The sequence below is a fragment of the Cebidichthys violaceus genome, unplaced genomic scaffold (assembly GCF_023349555.1).
Source record: "Cebidichthys violaceus isolate CVI_PGR_0920_01 unplaced genomic scaffold, fCebVio1.0.p SCAF_1, whole genome shotgun sequence".
Lineage (NCBI taxonomy): Eukaryota > Metazoa > Chordata > Actinopteri > Perciformes > Stichaeidae > Cebidichthys > Cebidichthys violaceus.
In genome coordinates this window covers 8,932,439-8,955,502 of record NW_027176262.1, presented here as the reverse complement: position 1 = coordinate 8,955,502, position 23,064 = coordinate 8,932,439, and the positions used below count along the sequence as shown (strand labels likewise).

Below are 23,064 nucleotides of genomic sequence, written 5' to 3'. Positions count from 1 at the left end.
GCAATAAAGAACAACATCCCCCCCCTCGGTGTATTTGGGTAGTGACAGAAGACATCACGGCATAGATACTTGAAATCTTTTGGGGGGGATTTAGGTGAACTGACCCTTTAAGGTTTGAGACACTATAAATGGAGATTATGCAGAAGGAGCAGGGACCCAACATCAGGAAGATGTCCCTAATATTTTTATACATTCAGCAGATATATATAAGAAATACAGATAAGGAATCATTTTGAGTGACACACCCACACACAATCAAAAACAGAGCCAATAAGTGTTCATTAATACAATGCAACACACGTTAGTGTTCAAATGAAAATGTGAAGATGTATACACTGCACTAGAGTATTGTCTTGTGATTATTTGTACTGTAAATTTGAGTACATCTACTGTCTATTTCCACAAACTACTCGGCAGTCAATGACAGCAACAGTGGTGTGGATATTCTTTCCTTCGTAACTTTTTCTTGACTTTCCTCACTGACATGAAACACAGAACATCCTGATACATAATTAAAATTAATTCATAGTTTAACTGTTATTCTGTGTACAAGCCACACACTGTAGGCAAATACTATACGTTTACTATAGAGTCAAATAAACTGCATTGACGATAGCTCAAGGAAAAGAATAATTTTAGATAGATAATCTCAGGTCTACAGTACTGTAGCTGTAGTGACTGCTCGGGTTGTGAAAGTCCCATTATTTGATACCCCTAATACTCTTCATTAGTAAAAATGCATTGTCATAACTGAGAGCCAAACTGCCTTTCAAGATGTAATATAAACATCAAGATTGCTCAGAAAAAGAGTCTGTGAGGAACTAGAGTATATTATGTACCCCTCGGTTATGAATTTGTATAGGCAAGAATGAACAGGTACCATTCACAGATTTACCTCATTTTATACAGTTCATCAGATACAGTGTAAGTGTCTTTGAGTGCAAAACGGTTTTACAGAAGTGAAATCACTGACCAAATTTTCAACACGCTCTCTTGCATGTTAGCGATGGTGCTAAAGGACCACAGTGTGCCAAGAGGACTGTGATCTTCAACAAGCAAAGACAATGTAGGTGGCATCATGAAAACAAAGACGAATCATGAGTTTGTTCATGCTGCATTAAAATCAGAAAAATCCAGTTTTTCTCTGTGATTTTTTTATCATCACCTGGTTATGAATCTGTTTGTTAGCAGTTTGTATATTGAGTACCAATGTTTAATTCATGGCTACTTCACAAAAGTAGAGGTAGCTTAGTAAAGCAGATTACAGAACTAAACTAGGTGTAGTTAATGCCACTAAACAGTCAAAGTTGTTTGACGAAATTACATTGTTTCTTGAGTATATGCTTGTGACTATGAATTATATATTTGTGATAATAACGTACATTTTTCCAGAATTGGAAAAAAATAATATTTCCCACTTTGTGCAAGTAATCAATATATAAGAAGAAAATCTCTTGTATGTCAGGCTTTGCCCTGTTATTGAAAAAGAGGACAATTCTGAAAAGAAATATACTGTGCAACATGTAAATATATTCAAATTTCAAATGCTAACTAAATGGTTATTAAGCACAATTTAGGAGAATGCTGTCATTTCAGTCACAAAAACAGAAATATCAAGATGTTGATTGTTTGCAGAAACCTGGTGTTTCCAGTTTTGGCACATTTCTTTTTAAATAATAGTTGACTCTAAAACATAAACTACTACAAATGTGCTGTCAAACTTACAAATAGATTGATATTAACTCACCAGTATCCTCCTCGTTCTTATTACAGTAACTTCTTGACTTTCTGGAGATATGTATAAAATAAGGACAAGACACTTACTTTGTTGAGAAATTGCCAAAACCCCACAGAAGTTTTTTTTCACATAACATAAAATAACTTTAAAAAAATATAAATAAATTGTAAAAACAACTAACTAAAAATACTGGCTTGAGGTGTAGTGTAGGTTTGCTTTGTATAAAGACAGGTCTTTGATGCACATACATGAACAGTGAACAAAAAGACCAAATGAAGTGTTCATTAGTTCCACCCCTTTTCACTAATAGGAGCCAATCACCACATGATCTAAATGAGTGACGTCTCACACACCAATCAAATACTTCAGACACAGGAAGTGTTTGTTCACTGCAGGACGCGGGGGGTCTAAAGAGGCTGTCCACAAATCCTGATTCCATGAGTCTTCAACAGATGCTTTTTGGTTGGTAGAGCTCGTTTTTCTTTTTCACATTACACGCCAGCATGAAAAAACTAATTTACTCCACAGAGGGGTGTGTCAGGGAAAAGATGAAATCCAACAGCAACTTCAGCAACACAGAGGATCCTGAGTGGAGAATCTGAGCAGTGGGCTAGTCTCTTCAGTTTTTCTCAGAGGTTGATTGGATCAGATGCTGAAGCCGAAGGTTTTCGAGCCATCAGTTGGGGGTCGGTCTGGTTTGTAGAGAAGAACAGGCCTATAGCTGCATGTTAAGGTCTTGTCCTGCTGGGCCTTTTTGTGACCATGGGCGGAGATGCATATGAGATAATAATACAGTCCATGAATATTCAAGTTCTTTTGGCCAATTTTATATTATGTCAAACGGAAAGTTGCTGTTTTCGATCAGCTGAAGGACTCCTTGTTGAATTCAAAGGTTGTTCCAGAGGATCGTGCTGAGTTACACAGTTTGTGGAGAGTCCTGGAGATTCCCTTTGGTCCACAGCAGAAAACCCCGACTCGCTTACTGAAACCACACACACACACACACACACACACACACACACACACACACACACACACACACACACACACACACACACAGAGAGAGAGAGAGAGAGAGAGAGAGAGAGAGAGAGAGAGAGAGAGAGAGATTTCAATTACGGCTTTACAAATGTGTCTGTGTAACAAACTATCTGGCGGGTCAGGTTAGGACATTCACACTCTACTCACTGCTTATTGGTCTTCCCAATCTCATCAAACAGTAACTTCCACCTGGGTCGACCAACCAGAAGCCTTGAGGTGAGTGGACGGTACTTCTCCTCAGACATGCTCTGGATAAGTAAAGTAAAATAAGGTAGATAACAAAAACATCCCAGTGTTACCTGATTTGTTTGGTCATTTTAGGGCAGCGGAAAACAAGCTGCCAACACAACACTGATCAAAATCATTTCAATCTGCCTTATAGATCCATCAGACACCAGGTCCATTACATGTATCTGAGCTCCTGTATGTTTCAAAGTATTATTTCATTATATTATTACTTCATGTATTGTGTAGATGGCAGAAGACACTGTTGACAATGTCATTTTAGCCTCCATTAATAGGTAACTATGTTTACATCTAAAGCACGATATACATCTACAATATAAAGAGGAGACAGAAGCAAAACCCTGCTGGTTCAGTTTGCGTGTGAGAGACTGACAGCCCAGTAAACTCACTGTATCTCGAGACATTTCTATAGGACATGGGTGTGAGAAAAAAGGTCAGGCAAAGTATTATGATCTTTTTGTGGACAGCCAGTTAATCCCCTTGGTCAATCCTTTTTCACAGAGCAGCTCTGATACGGGTCAGGATCTTTCTGTACAGGTGTAAGGCAACACCCAATAGTGTTATATGATTTTCTACCTTTACTACGGCCTATCTTACACACTAAGCAGACTAAGGGCAGGAACCCTCCTGAATCAGGAGCACGAAACATAAACATGGACGAAAGCACTACATTGGTTGTTGCGCATAATTCACTCGCAGTAGTTCTGCTTCCAGTGACAAGCCTCAGATTAATGACGGACTGGTTCTAAGGCTCCTCGTAAACCTGCTCAGGGGGCAGCGTTCTGTGGAAAAGGGTGTTTCTCACCGTCGAGGAATTGAACTCGGTCTCCCATGTGAGAGGTGGTGAAACTACTAACAAGGAGAAAATAATACTTAGTCACATGACCAAACAAAAATAGGAAGTGGAGCTTGTGAGTCAAACAAACCTGATTCCGGATTCTACATGAGTCACATATATGTGTGCCATTTTGAATAGATGCTGAAGAGTTTGGCTTGAACTCAATGATGTATCATTTAAAAAACACTCGCTGCTGATGCCCAAACAATTAATACAATCAATGATATTCTCACAACAGGTAATGTTTTATTGCTCTGTCTTTATTGAGGTCTCCCATTCATGGTCTCTAATAGTAGTTTGCCACAGCAAGGAAAGGTGGGACGTTTGAAACAAATGCTTTGCATAGACGTGCTCATGCTGAAACAATAAATATTGTGTAGTTCAGAGAGAGAACAGACAGCATCAGACAGACAGTAAACTGTTGAAGCTTCTCGCTCTCTGTCATACACTGACCTCTAGTGGGTTAAATATTAAAGACTGACCAACAATGCATTAATAAAGAGATAAATGTGTGAACAGACAATGAAATGAAATGATGAACACAAAAACCTAGACCGTGTGTGTGTGTGTGTGTGTGTGTGTGTGTGTGTGTGTGTGTGTGTGCGTGCGTGTGTGTCACACCTACCTGCAGGTTGTCTGTCTGACTGACATAAAGTTTCAGATTAAAGTAATCCGGTTTGTTTTCCTGCCAAAGCTAGAAGACAAACACAGACATGGAAACTTCAGTGTTTTAGTGGTTCTGTGATGCATTATGTCTCATTCAACACAGTGATATTTGGGATAAAATGCAACAAATATTCCTTTGGTTTCTCTGATAAAGGAGAGGTAAAGTTACAACCAGCCACAAGATGGCGTGAAATACAACAAACAAAAGTCTGTTAATCCATATCACTATAAAAACCTAAAATTGTTCATTTATATTGAAAATGTATTATCTGTTCTGCTGACTGTTTCAGTAGAAGTAGAAGTAAAGGGGTTATTTACCACAAACAAATAAGACAGTAAACTCTGAGTTATGCAGAGGTTGATACTTTAGAAGTGTTTGGTATTTGATCAATCGATATGTCTTTATAAACTTTTACTGTTTTGAGTATTTAAAAGCACAAGCGCCAAAGTAATGACTCCCCTGCTAATCTCCAGCCTTTTGCGCTTTTTAACCTCTGACCTTTCCCTTCACCTTAAAACCCGGAAAACTTTCTTTGACCTGAGTAAGAGCAAACATAAGAGTAAACCCACACACAGGAATGGAAAGTTGCTATCCCCAGATGTCTGTATCAAGTAGATTATCTTTGCTGGTAAACTGGCTTAATTCACAGTAAAATCAGAGGCATGTACTGACATTTTGAGGAGCAGTCATTTTTTAACTTATTTTTAAAGCCAAATAACTACTGAAGTCCTTTGTGAAACTGAATCTTTTGACACAATGTTGACATTTAAGCACACAAACAAACTGGTAAAAACAACTACCAAACTTGATCATGAACCACAGTTTAGCTCCCACATGTTTTAATCAATATAGCTTGAAGGCTATATCTTGTTAGACTTTGTCCTGACCTTGTGATGAAGAGCACACAGCAGTTCAGCAAACCAGTAGAAGGACTGGAGCTCCCTGCAGACCCACACAAAGTACAACCTCTGCAACCTGAAACCTGTCCAGCCTTCACTGAGCAGGGAGAAGGGAAGAGAGAAAGAAACAAAATAACGCTTGCTCCAATTGTTCATCATTTATCAGTTTGTGTGTTGTTGTTTTTTTTCAATAACTCACAGTAGAGCATGCAGCACGCAGGCGAACGGCGTGACTCCTATTCCACCCGCAACACAAACACTGACATCGTAGTTGAACACTTCCTCTGATGGACTTCCAAAGGGACCATCAATGTATAGCCTGAATGTACAGTGTGGACAAAAACACAAACACACATTAGCAGATAAACATCCTGCATTTGAAATCACACAGTTTGGGTGCAGCTCGTCTGACCCCACAAACACACACACACACACACACACACACACACACACACACACACACACACACACACACACACACACGTCATCTCTACAACAGCTGTTCAAACACTTGTGTCATCGAAAAACATGCACACACACACACACACACACACACACACACACACTCTAAACGGACAGATATAAAAATACCAAGCATGGTCAAACACATAAAAATGATCTGCATTCAGAGAGTATACCCAAATCTGCGATGATAACACTAGACATGTAACTCAAAACTGAGCCCAGAAAATGTTTGGTATTGCTGCAGCAGCCGTTACACACCCAGATGCCCACCACAGGGCCAAGTGAAGCTTGGCTCAACGTTACTGTCACATAATTACACGCACTGTGCTCAGTAACACTAACAACTTTCTATTCATGGCAAAAACACATTGTGTAAAAATAGATAAATACCGGTTTGACAACTTTGATGTAGCTTGGCTGGACGTTTACCTTGTTTTCAGCCTTTATGCTAAACTACGCTAAACATGTTTTGAACCTTTCCTAACAGAAACTAACATTGACGTTAACATTAAACTGGTTTCAATATTGCAGATATTGCATTTTTTTCCAAATGTCTAACTGTTCTTCTTGCTTGGAAACAAAATAAAAGCATATTGGGGTAGTTCAGTGTTGAGTAATATCATTTGTACTAATTTGATTCAATTCATTGAACTTAATTTAGTGTTAGTGGCTCTTTATTAGAATTAAATAAGCAAAATATGCATACTACACTAGTTGAACTATACCAGTAAATGGAAATTAGCCCAAACCCTTCTGACCATAAGTGGGCATTGTCATACACCCCACTTTACAGAGGGGGGGTTGATAGTTTGTTTAGCTCTGATTCACTGTCACAAAACAAACTCTCTCTCTCTCTCTCTCTCTCTCTCTCTCTCTCTCTCTCTCTCTCTCTCTCTCTCTCTCTCTCTCTCTCACTCAAACACAGAGCAGGAAGAGCACAGGGTCAGAGGTCTGGAGGTCAAAACCTCTGACCCCTCTGTGATTCTGAGCCTTCAAGAGAAATCATGTCAGCCACATCACACACACACACACACACACACACACACACACACACACACACACACACACACGTACTTTGGGTATCTCCTTTGTTGCACCATGGGAAGGATCTCCAGGTCCATCCTTGGTTCAGGAAGTAACAGCTGTGTGAACCGCTCTGAGGAGAGGAGAGGTTTTGTATTTCTCATTACTTCACCCACTGATCTAACTCTCTAAGAATGGACATGGTCATAACGATTATCATGCAAACATGACTGTACAATTATTGCCACATTTAGAGGTGTCTCTACATTCCAACTCAATGCTTTCCAGTGTTTCCTTACAACTTGTGATCATGGAAGATTAAGGGGCCAACACAAACAAACCCACTTCCTTTCCTGTGTTCTGAAAACGTGTGTGTGTATATGTACAGTAGCAAGTGGAAACGTGCATATGTCGTAAAGGCCATGGTTTCCTCCTGAAGTGATTACCTTTGAGTCCGCTGCATACCAGTGCAACTGATGCAGTCAAATAAAAAAGTGCAAGATATAGGTTAGTGTTTTTTGTGACTTTTCCTTTTCTCTGACATGCTGCATGTGTATGTAAAGTGCTTAGGCCTTGAACACAGCAAAACGTTTATAAAGTCAAAAACATCCCATATTTTCCCTGCTCTTTAGCTGAAATTGTACAAGCTCTGTAAATGTTAACTGTGTAATGTGTGTATGTGAATGTGTGTGTGTGTGTGTGTGTGTGTGTGTGTGTGTGTGTGTGTGGGTGTGGGTGTGGGTTAGGGTTAGGGTTAGGGTTAGGGGGGAACCATACACAAATAGTAAGACAGAGACAAAGAGAAATAGAAATATGTTTCTATACGTGTGATAGTTTTTCAGAAATGCTTCCTCCCCAGAGAGAAGGGACAAAAGGACTTACATCCTGTCAACTCTGATAGAGAACAGAAAATGTGTGTGTGTGTGCCTATTTGTCTGTCCTTATATCTGTGTGTTACTGCACATATTGTCCTATGTAAGCATCCCAATGTGTCCTTGTGTGTGTGTGTGTGTGTGTGTGTGTGTGTGTGTGTGTGTGTGTGTGTGTGTGTGTGTGTGTGTGTGTGTGTGTGTGGTGTGCACCCACCAGTCCAGTCTCCCACGACTCGAAGATGGATGCCAAAACTTTCCTTATTCTCTGTGGGACACTGCGAGGAGTTAGAAAGCAGACAGTTCGTTACAACAACAAAAAACTGCATGCGTATACAAGTACACACACTCTCAGTTGTTGGAGAGTACAAGGAAACACTCACATATATGAGCAAATAACACAAAGACACGGACATCCACACACACAACCCAGTGGACATCCACAGTACATAGCTAAAACTCCTTTCAATATATTTAACAATGCATACATACATACACACACACACACACACACACACACACACACACACACACACACACACACACACACACACACACCCACACATACACACGCACACACACACACACACACACACACACACACACATGGACACACACACACACAGACACGCTAAGCCTTCCTGTTGGCAGACTAGCCTCAGGGGTCTGTCTGCTCTCTGTCAGTGTGATTCCCTGCTTTCCTCCTCAGAGCTCCATAACACATCAGGCATAGGCATGCACACGCTGGTGTGTGTGTGTGTGTGTGTGTGTGTGTGTGTGTGTGTGTGTGTGTGTGTGTGTATGTGTGGGTGTGTGTCTCCATTCCTGAATGCCGAGTTGCTGAATAAACAGAAAGTTGTTTGTTTGTCTTCTGCTTTTGTCTTATAGAATCTGGACTAAATGTGAAAACACCAACAAATAACGTGGAACAGAGTATTACTGGACGACCCAGCTGTCATTCAAGTGCCTGCCAGCAGCAGAGGAGGGTGGGATGTTGGGAGAGACAAAGAACTGCATGTTCTTTGCCGGGGGAAGAAAGTTTAAGAAACTGTAAAAACATGTGTGTGTGTGGGTGTGTGTGTGTGCGTGTGTGTGTGTGTGTGTTTGCATTGTGTCATGAGTGAGGAATGTGCTACATAAAGTCTTACCGTTGTGAGCGTGAAGGGATGGTTCTCGAATGAAGAGACACCTGGACAGTTAAGAACAACATACTGAGAAAGAGAGGGGAGAGATGGAGAGACAGCAGGACGACACAGAGAGAGAAAGGGGGAGAGGATTAGAAAGGGAGCACATGGAGAGAAACAAAGGGAGGAGAGAAACAAAGGTGGAGTCACATCAGAAAGAATATGATTAACCTTTTTACTTAAATAACTTCACTTAGTTATAGTGGAGGAATTTATATTCACCTCAAAAACATCATACGATTAAATAAATAGTAAAGTGATGAATAAAACTGAGATGTAACAAAAACAAAATGTTTGGAGATAGAGACATGTCATGTCCTCTCACCTGTCCGGGACGAGCTTTGAAGTTCTTCTTAAGCATGCGCAACTCGATGACGTCACAAGGGTGCCGGATGACCGTCACGATGGTAACAGGGTCGCTGCTGCGGATGTAGCGGTAGAAACGCTCGGCACAGTAAAGACAGAGAGGACCGGACACCCAAAGCCATGTCTACAGACAGAAAAAGAGACACATGTTCGGAGCTCTCAGCAGTTACTTTAGTGAGTCATAGTTACAGTAACATGACCAATAAACCCCAATTAAGTGTCAAAACGTAGTTTTCTCTGCCAGAATTTTTCTTAAATACCTCTATGTAAGGGGCTATAAATTGAGGTTCAGCTGGTCCAAACTTTTAGCAGCGTTCTAATGATTCAGTAAAGCTTCAACCAATCATATCTTTTTGTTTAACCCTGTTCCGTTCCATCTAAAAAATGCTGTTAGCCAGATCCCAGTGCTCTTTAACAACATAACTACATCAACACTTGAGTGACACTTCAACGGCGACTCGCTGGGCTGTTTTGTTGCTTTTGACACTTGTAGTTTGAACATAGCATTAGTGTTAAATTTGGATTTCAAATAGATGTAGTCTTGCATAGCCAGAGCTATCTCCACAGCGCTGTGACAGCGCTAAAGAAAGGTCCAAACATTACTATTCTGTTATGGAGGAAAAAACGCTCTGGCTTGTTTGTATTTCAGTGAACCAATCACAAACGTTGTGGGCGGCGCTAAGCACAGGATGCAGTGACTGATCCCTAGCCGATTGCAGCCATTTTGCCACTAATTTATGTCCACTTAAGTAGTTCTTTTTGCCAAGTGAACACATCGTAATTGTCAAAAATTCCTACTTAACATACAAAAAGAGGCTGACTAAAACATTTTTTACACTAGGCTGGTCGATCATTATGATCTGAGATATCAAAAGAGTGCAACGTTAGCCCTGGAAGCTTTGGGAATCTTATGTTGTATCTATATGTTGTAATCTCCCAACTTGTTTCACGAAGAACACAAGCGGGCTCTGAATCCAAAAGAGAGCATATTCATGAGAACGCCATGCAAAATCTTTGGACCTTTCTATCACAGTGTGTGGTGTTTCTGTTTCTTCTTCTTGGCAGTTCCCTGTCGCAGACTAATTGCTCACAACTCCAGTAAACCCTGCAGAGCACAATCGGGTTTAAGGGGGATTTTATGGAACCAGCTCGTTGCTTAACGACCATGTGCAAACACATAATCACACACTCAGGAAGAAACACACGCAAACACAGGCCTTGATGTAGAAAGAGGATACCTGCCCCTCCCTTACAGCACTGCACCTCTAATAAACAGGACCAACTCCCTCCAACACCTCCCAAATACTCAACACAACACTTACACACCCTCTACTACACAGACACACACTTAGGTACGAACACTTCCTTCAACAGGCACACAAATACATTTTTAATGCCAAGAAACACATAATAGACGTGCGCAACCACATACACACACACACACACAGACCTGGGGGTAGTGTGGCTGGAAGTGAGCCTCCTCTCCGCATCTCCTCTCTTCATCCTCACCCTGCTCCAGCTCCTCGCCCTGCTGCTCTGTGCTGCTCTGATTGGCTCTGAGGCAGCCTGGAGGATGGGCCTCGATGTTGGTCTGATACTTCAGAGCTCCTCTGACACAAAAGAAAAGTGACATAGTTTGGTTATTTTAGAGTAACATTTAGGATTCATGAGGTGTGGTTATATAAAAAAGTAAAAGTTGTTGATGGAAATGTCTCCAGCGGTCTCCAATATTTGCTGACTTTTGTATATGAAGATAAGTCTTATCTTTTCCTCTGGAGGAAGTGGTTGAAAGGGAGACAAACTGTACAAACAGTGCAGAAAAACTCACCGATCATGCAGAGACAATCCCACGTACACGGACACACACATAGATAGCTAAGCCCCTAGACTTACCCGACCATGTGCACCATAAGAATGATGTAGAAGACAATGAAGAGGTTGTGTGTGTACCAGAAGATCTCATAGTTGGACAATCTGGGGAGAAAAAAAAGGCAAAATAGCAACATGTGTAATTATTTTCAAAGAAACTCTTACTTCTAAGTCACACCCAGAATGTTTTATAAGAGATATAATGACTCAAAATAGATGTAAATGAGGAATAATAGCATTGTAACATGATATAAGGGAACAAGAGAATGAGAGAAACAAAAAGAGCAGAGACAACAAAAGAAGAAAGCGAGGTCAGAGTTTGTTCAGGACCAGACGCACAGACTCCCAGCTCAGAGCCTGAGTAAGCAGGACATCAGAGGTCAATATTAAAGGGGTCATTACACACAACGACCCCCCCCCCCCCCCCCCAAATAAACACTGCAAATACTGAACATCACCAAACCCTGTATTGATCCTCTTTTACTGCCACTTCTTTCATGTTTGTTTTCTTTGCACAAGTTTCTGTACAGAGACACCACGAGGACTGAGCAGCTTGGTTCAATTTAAACCAAAATGTATGTTCAACCCTGTTAGGTGGTCAGTGCCTCATCATCCATTGACCCTCATCATCCATTGACGTTGATAAGGAGTTGCAAAAATTAATTGAAACTGCCCTTATATTTACTGTGATCTTGGGTTCGAGTCCAATTTTTCATAGATTGGGGCTGAACATAAAATCAATTTTGCTGAAAATCATTTTCCAGGAACCAAAGATAAGAATTACCTTAAAAAGGTTAGATAAAAGCAGAAAAAAACAACATTAGGCATTATTGATTTATTCTTTTCTTTTAAACATTATGATTTAAGAGATGCATTATAAACTATTAGAGGTTTAAAGGGATTAAACAAAAAATATTTTATGTCAATTTTCATTTTATTTTAAAATTACTACATTTTATGCTAATTGACTAATAGATTTTACAACATTGATCAAGTGCAAATGGCCGTTAGTTGGCTATCTAAACATGCAGATGCTTCTGTAATTCCCAGAATATGTTGATAACCTTGTGAGCACTAACGTGTGTTCATATCACTGGATCATTGTGACTCATATTCTTCTGGTGCACGGCGGCCTTCATCCCACCTCTCCAGACACTAAATTCAGCTCTTATCTAAAGCATTGAGTGGTCTGGAAAAGCCTCTTATCCTCTGTTCAATTACTGAAGAACTGCATGAACTGCACATGCACACACACACACACACACACACACACACACACACACACACACACACACACACACACACAGGTACACACACTTCAAGTCTCACAAACCAGCATGGGTTGCTCATGTGTGACCCACTATGACCTGAGTAATGACAGAGCTGTGAGTGGAGCACTTAGTTAGGATTTGCTCTGTAACAGACGTCTGTTAGCGTGTCTCTTTATGGTTTCCATCCTACATTCTTCGCTCTCCCTAACAAGATGAACTCAGACGGAAAGAAAAAAGAAGAAATAAAAGACCTGACACAAAGACATACACACAGAGGCAAAGACCAAGGCTCCAATATGGTTCCCATTCATTCCAATGAAAGTTGCTCACGCAGCGAACAAACCAAAAAAGGTTTTCTCTCACACATGCATTGAGAAGACAAATAAAACGTGATCTTTAGGCTTAAGGAAGCTTTTACAGATGGTAGTGTGGTTGACCTACCGTACACAGTAGGAGGAGGATGTGAACATCAGGAAGAGGATGAGAACCAAGAGGACGCCTGTGACTCCTGGGACTAATGAGAATCAGCCAATTAGAGAGCAGAGACCAAAGTCAAATCAACATCCCAGGACACACATGTAAAGGGAGAAGTCTGCTAACTCAGATATTTCCTCATAATTTAACTTTAATTTAATAGTAAGCAAGCAATTCAGTTTTTTTCTACAATAACTTATTTTACCCACTTAAACAGCAAAAATACAGAGAAAAGAAAAACAGGACTAAAAGCAGCAGGACCTCCTCTCCTCTTGGCATAAAGCCACTCTAATCTGCAACACATTTACCACCTACACTGCTTCACAAGAAAAAAAAAAAAAAAAACATACCAGCATGCATACACACAACTTTTGTCTTTACGCAATACTGTATAAGAAAGAGTCGTTCTTCTTACTTGTGGTCAAAATGATCAGCTTGGGGTCCTGAGAAGGAAACACAAACAATAAAGAATTGCCCACTTTATGTTTGGTTGTGCAGAGGTGAGGTGCAGGATTGATATTTCCATCTCAAGCTCCTTATTTTTCATTCTTCAAACAACTACTTTCATCAAATTTCACCAGCGCAACTGAGTGAAACACCATAAATGCATTTCGGCCTTAGGGTCAAGGTAAGATCAGGGGTTAGATTTGTTGTTGTGATGGTTATGGTTAGAGGGCCACTGAATGCATCAAGTCAATGAGGGTCCTCACAAGTATAAAGTGTAAGTCTGCATGTGTGTGTGTCTCACCTCTCCTTTGTAGCGAGCCAAATTGAGAGCAGGAAAGTCCTCTGAGTAGCTTACACTGAAGTTGACAACATTTACCAGGTGGGCAGACACGTGTACAACTACAGAAGAAGAGAGAAAGGGTTACACACTGCTGATTCAAAACACATTTTTGTGCACAGACACCAGCAGATATACAGAACAGCTCCTCTGCTTCAAACACACACACAGACACATTTAATTATTAAGGTCAAAATGAACTAGCTAGTGGACACTCGTACAAACATCTCTTTGTCTATTCAGCAGAAAGTCAGCAAAACATTCTTCCTGACTCACTGGCACACTCTCTCTCACACACACACACACACACACACACACACACACACACACACACACACACACACACACACACACACACACACACACACACACACCTCCCTGACATCATAGACTAACCATGCAGCCGTTCGACAGCTGATGGAATTAGAGGGCGTAATCATGAGACACAAGGGTCCTTTTTTCTCACTCACATCCTTTCTCACTCCAACTGCTCCCCCACACACCCCCCTCTCTTTCCTCTCGCAGTGTCTATGTCTCTCTCCTGCTGTCTCCCTGTCTTCATTGTCATTTGTCTCAGAGCTGTGGAACTCCGATATTAGAACATGAGAGCCCTGTGTGTGTGTGTGTGTGTGTGTGTGTGTGTGTGTGTGTGTGTGTGTGTGTGTGTGTGTGGTGTGTGTGTGTGTGTGTGTGTGTGTGTGTGTGTGTGAGTGTGTGTGTGTGTGTGTGAGGTGTTGATGAGTTGAGGAAGTGAATGGCAATTATGAAATACAACTTAAGCTAACAGATGATGTAATTGTGAAGAACAGATTCCAGATCGTTCTATTGGCTCTAATGACGGAAATGTTGTTTGGTCGGTCCACCACTTTGCTCCAGCCTGAAATATCTCAACAACGTTTGCAATGATGTGTCTGCAACTATTAGATGGTTTGCTATGAAATTTGGCACAGAGGATGAATCCCAATTATTTTGGGTGGATTGGCACAAAATGATCCTCATCATCGGGTCACAAGATAAGATAAGATGGTGAACATTGTGAACAGTTAACCTGCTAAACATCAGCATGTTCACATTGTCATTATAAGCATGTTAGCATGATGATGTTAGCAACGAGTGTGGCTGTAGCGTGGTTTGACAGTCTTAAGGGCCGTCCACAAAAAGACAACACTTATAATGATAACTATGTGTTTTTTGTTTGTGCAAACGGGAAGGCCACTCTCAGGGTGAGTACTACTATTGTACTGTTTTATCAGAGTTTAACTCTTTCCTTAGTTTGTCTTGCTTTGTTTGATTGCTTTGCTTTTGCTAAAGCCTTTGTTACAAAGACTATGATACACTAGATTGAGTTGCATCCTGTGTTAGTATTTCTGGAGTTTGACCCAGACTAGAAACTTAAGTCATGCTTCGATTTTGACCATGCATTTTTAATCTGTCTCTTTCGATTCCCCTAAACGTATATAAAATAAATACTAAATCGCTGAAGAATCCCTTTGAAATCAATTCTGTCTTCCTCTACATGCTGTCTGGTGGAGTTGTTGTAATTCAGAGGTCCCTGTTGAAATTTTAGAGGCTGTAAAAATCTGTTTTGTTTCTACAAACCACATCCCAACACTCATCAGCCACTGTCACGATGTTACTGGTCAGTAGATCTTTATAGCAGCAACAGGACCTCTACACAATGACTGGATCACTGTGAGGAAAAGCACACAGCATGGGGTTATATAAATAGGTGGCTAGTGCTGACTTAGGTCGTCTCTTTCGTGAGAACAAGAGAGTCACGTGTTACTGTACAGATATGAATGAATAAGAGGAGGAAGCCTGTAAAGCAGAGAGCCAGCGGACACACAGCTGCTGGAAGCTCCCATGATGTCATGAGAGGAGACTCACAAGAGAAACAACACACACACACACACACACACACACACACACACACACACACACACACACACAACTAGACAGCAAAAACACATGACTAGCTGAAGGGACATCACAGCTGGTACGCCGGGAATGCTGAGGCAGCCTGGGTTCATTTATCCACACTTCTCACACACACACAAACACACACACACACACACACTGACACACACACTGTGATACATGAAGAAATATGAGCTGTGGTGTTTAGTTTTTACCGGAGAAGATACATATGGAAACGCCACATGCCACATGAAAGGTCTTGCTCTTGTCCAGCAGTCTGCGAGTCTCTCTGCTCGATACCTACAAGAGCATATGGTGTTACAACACAGACAATAGCATTATCTTTTTGGCTGGGATTCAAGGGAAATACAACGCGCATAACTCAATTTCAACTTATCCTCCTCCCCTTACTACATTTAGAAATTAACTTTACAAATAATGCACCAAAAGTATAGAGTTGCACTCAAAATGATTCAACCCCCATTGCAAATTAGGTTTATTGGCAACATTTACAAACTTTGAACCGTTTTCAATGAACAACTCAAACAAGAACAATTTAAATAGCTCAACACAACTAATACTACAAGTGGTTTCTCCTAATTCAAAACAAAATGCCACTTTTAATGACTACTGCAGTCTCAAAATGATTCAACCCCTTCATGACGAGCCTCTTTAGTACTTAGTAGAGCACCCTTTTGCTGTTATGACCTGATGCAAACATGATGCATAGCCAGACACCAGGTTCTGACAGCGTTCCTGAGGAATCTTAGCCCATTCCTCATGGGCAATGGCCTCCAGCTCTCTAATATTCTTGGGTTTGCGTGCTGCAACCGCCTTCTTCAAATCCCACCAGAGATTTTCAATGGGGTTCAAGTCAGGCGACTGTGACACTCTAGAATCTTCCAGGACTTTTTCTGAAACCAAACCTAGGTGGACTTTGAAGTATGCTTGGGATCATTCTCTTGTTGGAAGGTCCAACGACGCCCAAGCTTCAGCTTCCTCACAGACGGCATGACGTTTTCTCCTAGGATTTCCTGATACTTGATTGAATCCATCTTGCCCTCCACACGCTGCAGGTTTCCAGTGCCAGAAAAAGCAAAGCCGCCCCAGAGCATCACCGAGCCACCGCCAAGCTTCACTGTAGGCAGGGTGTTCTTCTCAGCGTATGCTTCATTCACGGAAAGGGCTAAGATTCCTCAGGAACGCTGTCAGAACCTGGTGTCTGGCTATGCATCATGTTTGCATCAGGTCATAACAGCAAAAGGGTGCTCTACTAACTACTAAAGAGGCTCGTCATGAAGGGGTTGAATCATTTTGAGACTGCAGTAGTCATTAGAAGTGGCATTTTGTGTTGAATTAGGAGAAACCACTGAAAACAGCTGAAAGTTTGTAAATTTTGCCAATTAACTTAATTTGCAATGGGGGTTGAATAATTTTGGGTGCAACTGTAACTGTTTTCTTGCAATTTTACATACAAATCCTTCAACTTGACGTCTTTCAAAGTAAAAACTTGATGTAGCCGCCCACTTTTCTAACTCAATGAACCTATTCTTCCCATCCCTCTTTCCTTACTCCATCTCCACCTCTTTCTTACCGTGTGTGTTCCTCGGACAAAGGTGAGCAGGGAACGACACATGGGCAACAGCACCAAGCTGCAGTTCAAGTTTAGCAGAGACGCAGACGCCCTGCTGATGCACAGCCCTAGCTGGGAAAGACAGAAAGAGACACACACACACACACACACACACACACACACACACACACACACACACACACACACACTGGTAGTCAGCAGGATGTTGAAATGGGGCCTGATGCAGTCTGATAAGGCTTTGGCGGATTAAGATACACACTTTTGAGCTGTTCCTATTCAGATTTGGACTATTCAAAGTGCACACTGAGGGCTTGAGGCATGACTTCCACTCCACACAGGGTTATTGAAAACCATCTTTGTCCTTCTCAGTGTGAAGGCTAATAATCGTTTTCCTTTATCCGTCGCTCTTCTGAGGCTTTGCCTTTAAACAGAACACTTATTTAGTTTTTGTTGGGATTATGACACACAAAGACTAATTGTTTAAAAGAGAATTCAAAATGTCCCTGTAAAAATCAATATCGAGCAAATAAAAGGCACAATTAGCCATTCCTTTATGCAATGTACTCATGGATGTACAGACAACTGTCACTGAACTTCTTTGATACCGAAGAAAACCTAAAGATGTCATGATTCTGGAGTTGAAGGGATCTTTTTTTCTATGCCGATTCATGAACATTTATACAGTAAGACACCATAATGACAATCCACGGAAAGTTTTAAGTCACACTGAATCCAAAAATATTTGTGTCATACTTGACTGAGTTGTGACTCCGAGAAGAAATAGCTAAAGTACTTTAATTGCCTCAATGAGCTGTGTGTCACAGCCACTGCTGCTGCATCAACTGCCAAATCAGTGGGCCGCACTGCAGTAACTAACCTCCTGTTGTAATTAAAACACCAGCATACCTGTGCCTTTCACCTCCCAGAGTATCTTTTTTATTTTGTCGCTCTTTCTTGTAGTTGCTCTACTTAATGTACCTGCAAGCCTCGTGGCCACTTGTGTCAGGTGGAACGTGGAACTGAGTATCAAGGCACTTGTTCTCAAAGGCTTCTCCTTAATCTAAAGTGCCGTTGACTGCACCTCATTTATACATCCCTTTGTGCGAAAGCGTTTGCCAAATGAATAACTGTTAATTAAGCATTTCTACTACATCTCAGAACATCTGAGCTGACACAGCACCTGACCAGTTTACCTGAAGTGACATGGGAGCGATGTCCGCTATCTGTCTTTACAAATCTCAAGCTACAGCTCAATAATCAAAGATGTTTTCACGCGGAAACACTGGATGTGCTTTGGCGTCGACTAAACTCAGCACATTTGAACCCTTTTCTTGGCAGCCTCTTTTGTGCACCGCTGGTGCCGTCTCTTCTGATTACCACTAAGAAACTCAAACAACTAGTGTGAGAGATGAAGGTGAGTGAGTGAGCTGATCAGAGATAGAGAGATAGGTCATGTGTGAAACTGCAGTCCAACATTTTAAGAGGTACTCCATCCCCGAATCTTGTGAGTATTAAACTCTAACCCTTTGTAGACTGAAAAGGTGGCTGGTAAAACGTGTTTGTTGCTTCACTAAGAACAGTGAATGTGGGCTGTGTGAGTTTATGTTGATTCAATGGCATTGAATTTCATGGTGGTTAACCAAGGCGCTCCAATGACAAATTGTCCTTATCTTGTTATCTTTTTTAACGCAGTGATTAAACAATTAATATCCAATTTGGTGCCTTCAGAGTTTATTGGTGTGCAGACTTCTTTTACATTAGGAATGACCCTTCGTCATACGGCCTTTACGTACTATCACTGTAACTCACAGTAAGTGCAGGATCATCAGCATCAAAGTGAAAAGCAGACGGCAAAGACACCATTCATACGTTAATGACGGTAACAGTGGTTGTGCTGTGTGTTACGTGAATTGCTTAAACCTCCAGCAATGGATATTTTTGGGGACAGTGGAAACAAGCTGTGAACACAACATTGACATATCATCATCTTTTAAGTTGCTTATGGCTATTTACTATTTACTTTCCGTAGTTACAGCTACGAGCGGTGTATGAGAACAACCTGGAGTGAAACAGATAGAGGTGCAAGGCATACTTTAAGGTTTCTGAAGTATAAGAATGGAGCACACAAACACGTCAGAGTGAGAATCTACATATAGTGAGTCAAGGTTGACACTTAAAAGTCTGATACCGTTACCCTTTAAAAACCTCCCAAGCACATTCACTCAACACAGCTTTCCATACAAAAGTAGCTGACGGCAAAACCACAAGCAGGATATCTGATATCTTGCTGTCTGTAGATCCCAAACAACCAAAATACACACACACACACACACACACACACACACACACACACACACACACACACACACACAAATACTGAACCATACAGGTGAATGTGAGAAGATGCTTTTTGAAGATAAATCTAAATTCCCTTCAGCTGCATTAAAGCTTCAAAATACATCTCAATCTTGCATGTGCACACATAGACACACACACACACACACACACACACACACACACACACACACACACACACACTTAAGCCCTCCGGCAAGGCATTCAGTCAAAGCCAGTGGCGTGCCCACACTTGCCCCTCTCTCCCCAGTGCCTCCCACTGTACAGGCAGAGCATGAATAGCTCACACATGCTGCTTGCTGCTAAATTCGAATTTATTTTATTCCATACTACACACAACTCTCTTGCAATCAATTTTCATATCGTATTTTCTTCACTGGCTGAATACGAACACAGGTCTTGACAATTAGGGGGCAAATAGCTGGTGGACAGCAACAGGCAGCATCTGAGCTTAGAAAGTCTCAGGTGATTGGACAGAAATGTCAGTGGCATTTGTGTGATTTTCTCCGAAGGCAAGGAACATTTGCTGTGGCACAAACACACACACGCGCACACACACACACACATAGACACACACACAACAACATAAATAAATTTGTGACAACAATTACACCAACGCTGACATGAGTCAGCGCGTTCATCAAAATTGAATTTCTCATTCTGTGGGAGCTTGTGTGAGTGTGTGCCCAAGCTCGTGTCACTATTGGACTGGCCGACCTCTAAACACACACACACACACACACACACACACACACACACACACACACACACACACACACACACACACACACACACACACACACACAGTTGTGGCTAATTGCATGTGACAGTCGACCATCCATCACAAAACCTGCTCCTGTGATATAAATAGAAGTCTCTGAAGCCAGGAGCAGCATGTTTCTTCAAAAACAAAGATTTAGTCCCTTAACTTACAAAAAACATACAGTCGCTGTCATCTAGGAAGCCACTAAGAAGTGTCACGTGACCAATTTGTGGGCCAATTTAGTTACTATTTATTTTAAGTTCTATGTTGATTTTCCTCCATCTGAACTACTAAGTACCCGTTGTTGTCAAAACCTAGAATGTAGATTCATCTCTTTGTACAGATCACACACTGTGTACACACAAACACAGTCCTGAGTAGAAATCTAATCAAGCATAATAAGTGACAACACCTGTGTGAGTGGGCCACAGCCAGGTGTGTAGGGGCTTTAAGAAATGGCATCTGAAATAGGATTGTGTCCAAAATCACTCACTTGTTCACTGGCTCTCTGCTGCCTGTATCAGAGATATTCAATATTTGACTCAATAGTTAGCAATAAATTGAGATCTGACAATTATCACATTTCTTGCCAACACTAACTTCAATTTAGCATTTATAAAATGTGAAGCATTGCATTGTAGGTTTTGTTAAGAGAAAGTAGTGTACATGCAGAAACTCAAATAGATGGCGGAGGTGAAACATAGTTACTACATAGGAAAAGGGGAGGTGATTTCAGACCCAGCGTTGGTCTTTTACACAGCAAACATTTTGACTTATCATGAGTGAGAAAAGCTCAGGTGTTACTAATAACATTAACGATGGCTTGCCATGTCAGTGTGACGTTGAGTCTGCAGCACGCACACAACCAGGACCCTGAATTCAGCCATTCTTGATTAAATTGTTTACACCTGTGCTTTTCCGACTGTGACAAGTCAAATGTCTGACATAAAAACTACATCAGTATATCTAGTGGGGGTTTGTATGCTGTGTCAGTCATTAAGTCTTAATAATGATGTGTGGGATTGCATGTAACAAGCTGAAGCAGCTCAATATTTACACTTCTTTGCAGATCAGAATGAACTTGTCCACCCAGGTCACAGTGTGACTTTTGGAGAATTGGGGGAATAAATAAACACAATAAACAACATAAACTTAATATTTCATACCTCAAACCAAATCTTTTGTTCTGTACATATTAGTTATTTAATGGTCCATGTAGTTATGTTTGAACCTTTTCACAAATATACAGTAAAGGAAGAGTTTAACTTAAAGATAGCATTTTTGGTCTATCTTCAATGATTGTCAGTTTAGTGATATAATAAACTTTGACAGAACCACAAAAACTTGAATAACTTTGATATCTAAAACATGTAGCTCCTCAACACCTCTGACAACACATTACAAACCCGTAGTTTGAATTTTGGTGGTTGAACAAACTTTTTGTTTAAATTGGAATTACAGATTATAACTTTAAAAGTATTGGGTATTGAGCATTGATAATAAATGCAGTGTGCAGTATGTAAATGTGTCAAGTCTCACCCCAAGCATGTTGTAGAGGTAGTGATACTGCTGCCCAGTGAAGTACAGTAGGAAGGTCTTCAGGAAGAGCCAGGTGTTCGCCCCCAGCCACAGCATCTACATACACACACACACACACACACACACACACACACACACACACACACACACACACACACACACACACACACATGGAATGGACAGTATAGTCTAAGATACATCCTTGTTTTCATCAACAGGACATAGAAACACACACAAATAAAATACATTCCAAACAACATTTCAAATGTTTCCTGTTGGGCTGTTCCTGTACAATTCATGTGTCAGGATTTACATTTGATCTTTAACAAAAAAAGAAAACCATGGCATATAATGGTTGTAGTAGGCTGTATGGATACAGCACATAAGGTACAATAAACTCACGAACTGACTGAGAGTCAATTCATTAAGTGCCTCCTCAGGATGGAAGTTGGTAGAAGTTTTAGTTGTGGGCAAAACAAACAGTCTCCTCTAATGAGTGACGCACCAACAGATGTAAAACACAACAGACAAGTTTCCCCACCAGGACAAAGTGCTTTCCTCCCTCGTTGGCGACCCAGCTCCGCAACGACACAACCATGATGCCTTCACTGGCTCAGCAGCTGCCGCGAACTTTTCCACCAACGCGTCGGTGTGTGTGGCTGAGAAGGTAAAGGCTCGTCCTCCCTTGCAGCTCAGCGTCCGTCTGACTGACTGTGTTTGCAGCGTCCACAAACCGGCCGGTGTGCGCTCCGTCCCCCCTGCACTCCCTCGCTACGCCGCTGACTGTCTGTCTGCTCGGAGCCCCCCCCACAAGTCTCAGCGGTGAGGAGGTCCGTCTGAAACACATATCTTACCCCTCATCTCGTTTCAGTTTGCAGGCCTGAACGCTAGGTGAGCTACGTCTTAGAACATCTTAAATAGAAGTGACTTTGTTGGTTCACTTTATTAATTCCGAACAGACAGAACAATACAAATCACGCCACACTGCTCCTGTCTGTCACTAGAGGGCGCCATAGTCTTACAATGAAGTGCGCTTGTATCCTTAGCTACTGTAGTACATACATAATCATTACTAATGCTTAATAGATCATTTAAAACTAATAATTAAGAACGAATTTTGGTAATCAGGTTGTGTCAAATCCCATTGACAGGTAAGACCAAT

At 41.2% G+C, this 23,064-nt stretch overlaps 1 protein-coding gene across 1 annotated transcript; it reads right to left on the bottom strand.

The window, feature by feature from the left end:
- Positions 1–611: 611 nt before the first annotated feature.
- LOC137871614 (NADPH oxidase 4) lies at positions 612–22,660 on the bottom strand. The gene is made up of 18 exons (XM_068709488.1): positions 22,444–22,660; positions 21,903–21,998; positions 17,246–17,356; positions 15,867–15,951; positions 13,699–13,796; positions 13,366–13,393; positions 12,918–12,990; positions 11,230–11,310; positions 10,787–10,946; positions 9,296–9,460; positions 8,935–8,997; positions 8,004–8,064; positions 6,969–7,050; positions 5,629–5,748; positions 5,418–5,526; positions 4,489–4,557; positions 2,927–3,027; positions 612–2,720 (listed from the first exon to the last, which is right to left on the bottom strand). The coding sequence occupies exons 1-18, from the start codon at positions 22,498–22,500 to the stop codon at positions 2,600–2,602; spliced, it is 1,680 nt and encodes a 559-aa protein (XP_068565589.1). The 5' UTR covers positions 22,501–22,660; the 3' UTR covers positions 612–2,599.
- Positions 22,661–23,064: the final 404 nt, after the last annotated feature.